Source organism: Manihot esculenta, chromosome 6 (assembly GCF_001659605.2).
Source record: "Manihot esculenta cultivar AM560-2 chromosome 6, M.esculenta_v8, whole genome shotgun sequence".
NCBI lineage: Eukaryota > Viridiplantae > Streptophyta > Magnoliopsida > Malpighiales > Euphorbiaceae > Manihot > Manihot esculenta.
Genome location: NC_035166.2, coordinates 2,448,349 through 2,459,496, shown reverse-complemented (window position 1 = coordinate 2,459,496; position 11,148 = coordinate 2,448,349). Strand labels below are relative to the sequence as shown.

Sequence of the window (11,148 nt, the reverse complement as noted above, 5' to 3'; positions counted from 1 at the left end):
ATATTACACAGTAAAGGTAAAAAATAAAAGAGAGATTTACGGTTTAATCCCTATGTATTACCATTATTAATAAGTCAGTATCTGCATTTTCAAAAACCTACTAAAATATTTTTATTTTTTCTCTCTGTCAACAAAATAGTCCTTCCATCATTTTTTTCGTTAAAAATAGATAAAGGATGAGAGAGAAAATTTTTAAAATCCAATTTTGCCCTCAAATAGAACTCCTTATTTAGTCCTTGGATATTGCTATTATTAACAAGTCAGTCCCTACATTTTCAGAAATCTATTAAAACGTCCTTATCTTTTCTCATATCTATTAAAATGTCCTTATCTTTTCTTATATCTATTAAAACATTTTTATTGTTTATTTCTGTCAACAAAATAGTTCTTCTTCCTCCTCCTCCTCCTCCTCCTCCTTAAAAAAGAAGAAAAAGAAAAAGAAAAAGAAGAAGATGATGATGATGAAGGAGAAGAAGAAGAAAAAAGAAGAAGAAGAAGGAGAAGAAGAAAATGATGATGATGAAGAAGAAAAAGAAGAATAATAATAATCTCCTCCTCTTCTTTCTCTTTTTCCTTAAAAAGAAGAATAAAAAGAAAAATCGAAGAATAATCAAAGAAGAAGAAGAAGAAAAATAAGAGGATGAGGATGAGGAAAAATCAATGAAGAAGAAGGAGGAGAAGGAGGAGGAGGAGGAAAAGAAGGGGGTAATTTGACCTTTTACTATATTTTTAACAGCAGAAATAGACGTAAGGACTATTTTATTGACAAAAAAAAAATAAAGACATTTTAATAAAATTTTAAAAATATTGGGACTAACTTATTAATAATAATAATATCCAATGAGTAATTGTAAATCTCACAAAATAAAATATACACAGAAATAACAATTTATATATTCTACATTGGTATTGGTGGGGTTATTTGCAAGTTAGTAGGAGTGCAAATCTGATCCAACTAGAAATAAATTTGAGTTTAAAAATTAATATTAATGACGAGTTTGAGTTAAAAGTTGGATTTTATATATTGGGTGTTGATTACTCAGACTCATTTATGTAAATAGTTCGTAAATTTCATAATTTTTGTACATTTATTTTTTCATACATATTAATAAATATAATTTTTTTTTATTAATTTTTTATGTATATTCATTTTAAATATATTAAATTTTATTAAAAATTTTTTAAAAAAATTAAGATAAAATTAAATAGTATTATAATAATCAATGTACGTGTTTTTTTTAGACGTGAATAATAATTTTACGCAATTAAAAAAAATGAATAAAAATGATGAGACACAATATTTTATAATAATATTTATAAATTTTTTGTATGTTTTCATTTAATTAAAATTTTAAATATTTTTGTAAAAATATTAATTTGTTAAAAATGAAAATGATTAATAAAAAATATATTTCATATAAATTATTAATTAAAATAAATAAATTAAATAGATATAGATATCATCCAAATAAAAATAATCGCTTTTAGAATGAGTTTAAATAATTTAACATAAATTTTAATTAAATTTAAAATGTGTTCGAAAGATTGTCACTGATAACGTACCGTTTAAAACCCTAAATCCTGATTGCAATCTTTGCCTTTTTTTGGTATCGCACAAACTTGTTGAAATGCATGGAAGTTAAAATATATGAATCCTTCATGACCATTTGAGTTTGTTAGAAATTAATTTCACATCACTATCCAAAAATTATAAATTTTCTTTAACCGAAAAATAAATAAATGCAACTAATTTCCATATCCTACAAAATTTGCATTGCTTCTAATGCAAGCCTAACTTACATGTATTCCTTAATTTACAGCTATAACCACCACAGGATTCTCACTCATTATCCGACCAACCTTTTTCCTTCAAGGACTAAATGAACACAGAAGCTAAAATGACTGTTATGCAACAGTTGTTCTCTTGTCGGAAAAGATTCTTTCCTCCATCCTGCATGCAAATTGATTGCTCTTGCTGCTACTTCCCCCAGTTGTTCTAGGAATAGACCGCTGCATGATCCGGATGGGAATTCCACCCAAGTCAAAGTCCTCCTTCAATGACTTTGTTAAGAACCGAAGATCAGTGTCTGAAAGTCGCGTCTTCCCACTTGTGAAGGCAACAAAAGTTGGCGGACGGGCCTTCACCTGGGTGAAGTACTTGATCTTGGGTTGTGCAGCCTGGTCTTTCCAAGAATGTCTGCTCATAACCTAGGCAAAAACAGATTTCTATTAACAAAATATGCATCTGAAGTGATTGTTAAAGTGGGAATGGAACGGTTTATGATACCAACCTTACGCAACCATCGGTTCAGCCGAGCTGTGGATAATCTTAAGCACCATTTTTCGTATGTATCGATGACCTGACGCATGACAGCTATCCTGCCTCTTCCCTCTAATGCTGAAATAAATACAACCGGTATTCCTGAAACCTGCAGAAAATGCTAAATCAATCAATACATCCAAGAGTCCACATGTTTCAATGATGGAAGCAGTATTATTGAAGATATTCTCCATTTTCCGAAGTTATAGTCTTTCACTAGCAATCTTCTTACACCACTAAATACATCCTAGCAAGAAAGTAACATGAAGCACATGTTTGTTTAATTAACCAACTAAATCACGTTAAGCAGTTCTATGATCCTGCACAGTAATATGTCAAACAAAGGATCTTTCAGGAGAACTATTGAAAATTGGCACAAATGTATAAGAAAATGTGTACACAAGGAACCCAAGTATGAAATTAAAATTTCCAGCAAAGAAAACCTGCGGTATGACTGTCTGAACTTCTAAAGGAACAGCTTCCATGACCTTCTGATATAACTTGGAATTTTGTTTCCCTCTTAGAAGATCCATCTTGTTTACAATAACAACCAATCCACGCCCTTCTTCCACAGCCCTTCTTGCTATAACTACTTCAGCATGAGTCATACTTCGTCTAGCTTTTGCAATCTGATCACCATATATATAATAATGCAGAAGGAAATAGTATTAGAAAAGAGGAAACTGTCCCCCAAATTATTTCACTTGGAAAATCTTTTTTTAATCTTATAATTTTTATATCTTCAAAATCTGATTCTAATAAATTAATAATATTATTAGTTGTCGGTAGGAGAAATGCAAATTTATTGAATTCCTCAGTAAGTGAACTAGTATCATTAATATTTCCTCCAGCCCACAAATATAGACTTATTTTCCTTTTTCATATGTCCCAAATTATAGGCCACTTTCCTTTTTGAGATGATAATTATTTATTAACTTTCTAATATATCTCTACTTAATATGCATTGAAATTTTAAAATTTATTAGTTCCAAAGACAACAATTTAACAATGCAACAATATTCCGTATATTAGAAAAAAAAAACAATATAAAATATATTGCTCTAATTATACTAGTTACATTTTCTTAATCCATTTGAAAATAATTGTAAACCTATTTTTGTAGGACAGAGCGAGTATTTGAAAATCGTACATGCATCATTTTAAAATAAAATGCACGTGAAACTCAAATTTTAAAGTTATCAATTTTCGTGGTATTTGTGGCATGCTCTTATCTTTACAATATGCCAATGCCACATAAGCATAGACTTCAACTTTTGTTGGGTGTATAAAGCTTTTTCTTAAAAAATGGCTGAATATACACATGTATTCCTGTATTAGTTGAGATTAATTCATTGAATGTCTGAATTAAAATCATAACCTATTGAATGTCTGAACTTGTAAAAATAGTAATAATTAAACACAAGTTAATCATATTATCAACAATTTATTGGAAAAAATAAAAATTGATCACTTATATTGCTGATTGCACTCTAATTTTACTAATTGTACCCTTAATTTTTATAAACTAACAAAGTTAGATGATAATAATGTTATCACTTTATGCAAAATAAGAACACAATCACTAAAATTAAAGTCTGCAATAAAGCAATAAACAAGATTATTTGACTTTTTTTCACAAGTCATCAATAACATGGTCAATTCGTATTCAATTGTTATGATTTTTGCAAGTTCAAGTGCTTAATAAGTTACAATTTTTTAATTTCAGTGTTTAATAGGTTAATCTCAAATAGTACAAGGGTGTAAATATGTATTTGGTCTAAAAAAGATTCTCATGAATTATTGGATAGCTGGAGACTAATTGATGGCAATATTGTGATATATGTTTGCTGTATGTTTTTTCCTTTTTTAATTTTATCCATCTTGCATCTTCTATATTTTTTGGGGTTGAAGTATTAAGGTGCAAGAAAGGTATTTTCCTATCTCAAAGAAAGTTGTTGTTGACTTGTTAGCTGAAATAGGAAAATTGGGTGTGAAACCATATAGTACACCTATGAGTCCTAATTTAAAACTCACAAAAGATGATGGTGAATTGTCTAAAGACTCTGAGAGGTATAGGAGGCTCATTGGAAAATTGAATTATCTATGATATTGCATATTTTGTTAGTATTGTGATTCAATTCATGTCTTCTCCGACAGTCAAACATTAGGCAGCTTTAGACCAGACCTTGTGCTATTTGAAGGGAGCTCCAGGACGAGATTTGTTGTATTCAAATCATGGACACTCTAATATTGAGTGTTTTTCATATACAAATCGGGTAAGTTCAAAGGCAGATAGGAGATCTACTACAGGCGTCTTTATTGTAGGAAATCTTGTGTCATGGAAAAGTAAAAAGCAAAATGTGATCTCTCGGCCTAGTGCAGAATCGAAGTATAGGGCCATGGCACAATCATTATGTGAGATAGTTTGGATACACCAATTATTAAATGAAGTTGGTCTCAAATTTTCTTTACCAACAAATTTATGGTGTGATAATCAGTCCGCTCTTTATATTGCTTCTAATTCGGTTTTCTATAAATGAATCAAACATATTAAAATTAATTGCCACTTTATTCATGACAAGATTCAAGAAAAGTTCATATCTACAAATTATGTAAAAACTGGGGAGCAGTTGAGAGACATCTATACAAAAGCTTTGAATGGGGCTAAGATCGACTATATTTGTAACAACTGGTATGATTAACATTTATGCTTCAGCTTAAGGGGAGTGTTATTGCTATAAGTTAGGAGTCTATTAATATTAATATTGTTTTAGAAGTCTATTTTAGAATTCATATTCTATTTTGATTAGGAAATCTCTAGTTGCCTGTATATAAATTCTATTCATTGTAAATCAACAATATAATTTTTCCCAATCAGTTTGACAATGGTATTATCATATCTCAAGAAATTTCATCTTGAAATTTTACAGCATTCGAAGATGTGAAAAATTTTCTCAAGAATAATAATGATAGATACCAAAACATTTCAAATATTTATCACTATATTAGTATACACTAATTAAATTCTAATATTAATTATTACAAAAATTTACTATGTTCTTTTAAGTCATTAGATTTAGTATTTAACTCTTAGGTTATGTCTGGTATGGAGTTAAAAGGGATTATATATTATAGGGGTAGTAATTAATCTCATTTAGTTATGAAAATATTATGGGTTAAATTTTACACTAGATCAATATATCACTCCTAATGAGTGTATACTGATTGCCTATCCACCCCTAGTACAACATTATATCAAGTTAAATAGGTTAACTTTAACTTTTTAATTTTTTTTAATTTCTCAAACATGAGAAAAATTAATGGATTAATAATTAACCTCATTTTCAATATTGAACTAAACATTATGAAAGAAATTTTTTAGGGGTTAACTATTACACCATAAAAAGATGCAACCTTAACAATTAATCTTGTTGTGTTAACCCCATACCAAATATATCCTTGTATGAGTATATCAATAAAATAGTTATATAGTATAAACTATTTGATGTATGTGCAACAAAAGTGCTTCAAATCCTAGTAATGAGAAAGTTAGAAAGGACAACAAAATAAAATGTACCTCTTCTGCATCAAGTACCAAAGCGACCACATGGGCCCTCATTAGATTCTTTCTTGATTGCACTATGCTCAATGACGATGGTCCTTTATCTCGACCTGTCCTGTGCAACCAACCTGCAGTGTCAACCTGAATAAAGATTACACTGGATAATTATTGACTTAAGCTTGCAATCAAGGTAAGAGCACAGTACATTAGAGCCAAGATAGTGCTTCATTGGGCATTATTGTATCTAGAGACAGTTTGTTAATGTATTTCACTTGATTATTACTGAGGCATTGAATAACGAATTCCACAATCTAGAAAAAGTGTATTGTCATATTAGATGTGTATTGTCATATTAAAAGTGTAGAGCAAAATGCAAACAAAAGAAAGGGGTGGGGGAGGGTGGTTTAAATTGCAATCTAGAAAAAGTTTGGCGAAGTAAACATGCAAGCTTAAAGTTAATCACACACAGAACACTGGAAAGCAATATGGTTAGAATGGGCATAATTATCAAAGCAGAGACAACAAAAGATGAGAAACAAAGCACAAATTTCTGTGCTTACCAAATATATTGTTCTCCCTTGAAAATGGAAATGAGCTCTAATAGAATCTCTAGTCAAACCAACCTCTGGACCCACCAGCACACGGTCTTCTTGTAACAAAGTATTCAGCAAGGTTGACTTTCCAACATTTGGCTTCCCTACAATAGCTAACTGCAGTGGCAGCTTGGACAACTCCTCAACCTCACCTTGGTTGTCGTCAAGGTTGGCACAATTGCTATTTTGTTGATTACAATTACCTAGGATTAGTAAAAACTAAGATTAAAGCTTTGTCGTCGTTGTTGTAGTAAAGATGCTGAGATGGGTTGAAAGAAGAATAAAGAGGATAAAAAGTATTCACACTATCAATAGAGACACTGAGATCAAAATGCAGTTAGTCAAAATGATGCAACTATCTAAGGAAGTGATCAAAGTCCCTTCTTGCCAAAATGTGGTCTAAGACCATATCCAGAGTCTAATTTTCACTCACGGGACCATATTTTGTGCACTCATAACTTGCAAGTGTTATGTTGTCTATCAAATTGATAAGTGATAATTCAATCTCATTACTATATAGTCCTTTAGACAAATTCCATGGAAGATATCAACAGAACAAAGAAAAAATACAGTAAGCGCCTTTCTCTTTCATTTAGGCCTCAATTGAGTGCAAAAGGCTTAGCAATGGGCATTTCTGTATTAAAGCTAAAAGAAGAGAATCCAAGCCCAAATACTAGGATTATTTATTCACAAAATGAAACTCTACATAAAACTACAAATTCCCACAAACAAAAAATTACTAGTTTCCTTGTTCCCCCAAATTTTTAATTTCTTATCAAATTCTAGGAATCCTATGAAGCATGCACGAGTCCTCATACAAATATCAAGTGCTCTCCCCATCCCATAATAATTACACTTCTCATGTTTCAGAGAGTTTAAGAAAATATAACCAATATGATGCCAACATACATTTTGCATTCCATTACGCCTTTTATCCCCCTCCCCCCCCCCCCCCCCCCCAATTATTTCAGAAAAATTAGCACCTTTTGCCTTCACGAGTTATCTGTCTTGAAAATAAAATTACAATTAATCTCCTGTTTTACTCTGACATTCATTATTCAGTGAAGAATTAATGACAAGAAATAGCAAAACCACAGCCAAAAAAATAGAGGACAACCATTTCCGAACAGAGGGAATAAATTTTTAAGCATATACATGCATAATCGAAATTGAAATTTATTAAATAGAGCAACGAGAACTTCAATCTATTATACTTGCTCCACTAGAGAAATTCATTTACAAAGCAAACCCACACATGAGCCGATGCACTTCTAATTCTTGTAATTAAATATAACTTATACAATTTACAATTGGTCTTGAATGCATGTGAAAGAATTTTAAAATTCCTCACCAAAACCATGCCAATTCAAGCATATTTGTTTATAAAAGTTATGCTCATTACTCATATAAAACACAAAAAGAACCATAAGAAACCACATTAGACCAAAATGTAGTCAAGGAAAGGAAAACACAAAACCCAATTTGTTCAAGGAATTCATACAGAATTCACAGAGATGGAGTATTTTGTGTTTCTGAATTTTTTTATTTTTCTGCAATATAAGGAAAGCTTGGGAAAGCACCATTAGCATCACTGAACTACACATTCAGTATACATAATTTGTATTTCCAACAAAAACAAAATCAAAGCAAAGGATTTCTTACTGTTCAGGACTTTGACCATATAATCCTTAAGCAAAGGCTGAAGTGCATCATAAAGTTCTGTCATACCCAGCCCAGTCTCTGCAGATATGGCAATAGGATTTCCAAATCCTAAAGCACGCGCTTCATCAGCAGCATCAGTAATAGAGCCAGTACCATCACAAAATGATTCAGATTTATTCATTGCTACTATAGGAATGATTCCTGGAGCATTTTTGCGCAACCACTTTCCAACCTCCAAATCCAAAGGGTGCAGGCCAGCTCTGGTAAGATATCACAAAAAGAAGTAGTCAGTAGCAGAACACACCATTGCTTGGTTTGTTCTAAAGGAAATATCCATAACAAGTTCCATTTTCAATAAAAATACACAAGCAATTAATATATGCAGCATGCTAATGTAGAAACTTCCTAATACACAAATATACAAAGAAAAATAAATTAAAACAAAGTCATTTGCAAGTTAAAAAATTATAATTGTGGACTTGTCATCCTATTGGTACAACTCATCACATTGAAGTGAACTAGGAACATGAGATATACACTGACCTTGCATCTATCAAGAGTACTACAAAGTGAGTCTTTGCTAGCACATTTGCAGTCATGTTCGTTGTTCTCTGAAGGATAGACCCTGAAGTTGCTTCTGTTTCTAGGCCAGCTGAGTCCAAAACTCGAAACCTCAAATCACCCAATTTGGCAATTCCTTCTCTTATGTCTCGAGTAACATGATCATCTGGTGTGTTGTACACAAGAGCCTCCCTCCTTCTAATCAACCTACAATTAACCCCAAATAAATAAATTTGTGTACTATGAGATTTTGTCACATTAATATAATGCGTTCTTTTCATAGATATACACAAATGATGAAACTAACCGATTGAAGAGAGCTGATTTTCCCACATTTGGACGCCCAACAATAATGACAGTTGGAAGCAAATTAATGTCAACTTTGGTAATATCAATTGGTTTTCCATGCACAGCCTTTTTCTTCGTAATACTATCACCAGAATCTATACCAGTCTGCGTCAAATCACTACAGACTACACCATCATCCCAAACAGAATCCAACTCTGACATTTCATTTCGAGCTACTGAACAAAATGCCAAAGGAAGCTTCCATCTGGCAATTAACTGACAAAAGTTCCTCCCTGGTGGGAAGATTCTATTTTCTTTTATAACACTAGCATTATTCAGTACCGATCCTGCGAAGGTAATATATATTTGATGAGTTAAGATTAGCCAACTTTTCTTTGTAATATACTAATCAAAAACACAAAAGTAATGATTAAATATGCGCAAGGGCCTGTCAAATTATATTGAAATGCTTACTTAAGGGAGTGTTGAACTGAGCAGGCAAATTTAATGAATTTAAAGGGTCACGCTCCCTGTGGAACGGTGGGATAAAGTTGCTCAATGTCTTCAATAGCAAGCAGCCAGTGTTGCTTTTGCATATTATTCCTGCACAGGAATGCCTCTTTTGGGCTGAAAGGGATCGAACCCACAAATGAAACATGTTGCAGAAGTACAACCACCACCCAGAAAACTCTTTCCAATCACAAAGGACAGCTTATGCAGTAAGCAATTTTTTGAACTGCTACATGCTCAACTGCAATGAAAATGATCAAAAAAATGAGAAGTGAAAAGAATAAAATAAAATAATTTCAAAGTCAAACCGTACAAATCCTCAGGTGGTCAAAGCTATGAAAACCTTTAATACATAAAATGCCCTTGGTAGTTGATTCTCTTTTGTTGTAGCTCTGGAGGGTGTAGATCCATACTTCCTTAAAAAAACCTTATTATTTAACAATACTTCTTTAACAATTCATCCCATTTTCTCTATAACCCATTTGTTGATGAAGAAAAAACCACAAAATTAGAGGCAGCAATGCATCTCAAGAACAAAGAGAAAACGTTGAAGTGGAAGTAATAGTCCCATTTAGCATAATAATGATTAATGAAGAAGTTGTTTCCACTAATAATGATGAAGAGAGTAATTAAATAAGCGATAGAAATTTTGTGTGATTGTGGCCGATGAAAGATGTGGGCATTGTTCTCCTCTTTTTCCAAATCAACAGTCTGTCACTTCCCACCACTCTCTCGCTTGCCATTTTCAATTTTGCTCTCAATTTCATAAATCTTATTGGTGATCAACTAACAAATAAAGCTACGCAAAACCCATTATTCAGAAGACCTCAAAGCACTGAAACAAAGTTTTAAAATCACCAGGCTGAGCTTCTAGCTTACCTCAGGAGCTCAGAGATAGTGGTGCTCGTCATCAACAGGAACGGTAGCCTAAAAGGATGAGAGCATCAGATGGGAGAGCCAGTACTTGGACGGCGATGGCTATGGCTTGCACCTGGTGGGTGAGGTCGCGAGAGAATCAGATGAAAAGAGAATGAAGCGCGTATTACAGTTAGGGGAAGATGAAAATAGGGAAGGAATTTAAAATATTTTTTAGAAATATTAAATTTTTAAAATGAAAAATACTTTTATGTATTATTAATTAAAATATATAAAATTAAAATGGATTCAGATTTTATTGGAATAAAAATAATAAAATTTAAAATAAATTTTAATAGTTTATATTAATTTTTCATCGTATATTATTAATATAAATTAAATTAGAGTTGGAATAGTTTAATTTTGATGAATTTTTTAATTAAACTTTTAAAAAATTAGAATATCATTATATTTTAAACAATTTTTTTAATTTCAATAGCTTTTAATTTTTCACTGTAACACTAATAAATTATTATTATTTTTTAGCAGTTTTATATATATATATATTGTTGTTAATGTAATTTAAATAAAACTATAATATATTTAATTTATATATTTTTTATTCTTTTAATTTAAATATTTTAACAGAATTTCAAAATTAATATTAAATTTTAGTCATCTAATTGAATTATTAAGTTAAATAATATATTATTTTTCATTAATTTAAACAATAAAAATTTCACCTTTATCACTTTTTTTTTAATTTTTGTGAATTGTTTTCTATCTATTATTCAATA

At 31.1% G+C, this 11,148-nt stretch overlaps 1 protein-coding gene across 1 annotated transcript; it reads right to left on the bottom strand.

The window, feature by feature from the left end:
- Window positions 1-1,635: 1,635 nt before the first annotated feature.
- Window positions 1,636-10,554, bottom strand: LOC110618078 (GTPase Der). The gene is made up of 10 exons (XM_021761107.2): window positions 10,376-10,554; window positions 9,461-9,737; window positions 9,006-9,333; window positions 8,681-8,905; window positions 8,138-8,397; window positions 6,443-6,678; window positions 5,898-6,023; window positions 2,764-2,949; window positions 2,292-2,429; window positions 1,636-2,208 (listed from the first exon to the last, which is right to left on the bottom strand). The coding sequence occupies exons 2-10, from the start codon at window positions 9,642-9,644 to the stop codon at window positions 1,906-1,908; spliced, it is 1,986 nt and encodes a 661-aa protein (XP_021616799.1). The 5' UTR covers window positions 9,645-9,737; window positions 10,376-10,554; the 3' UTR covers window positions 1,636-1,905.
- Window positions 10,555-11,148: the final 594 nt, after the last annotated feature.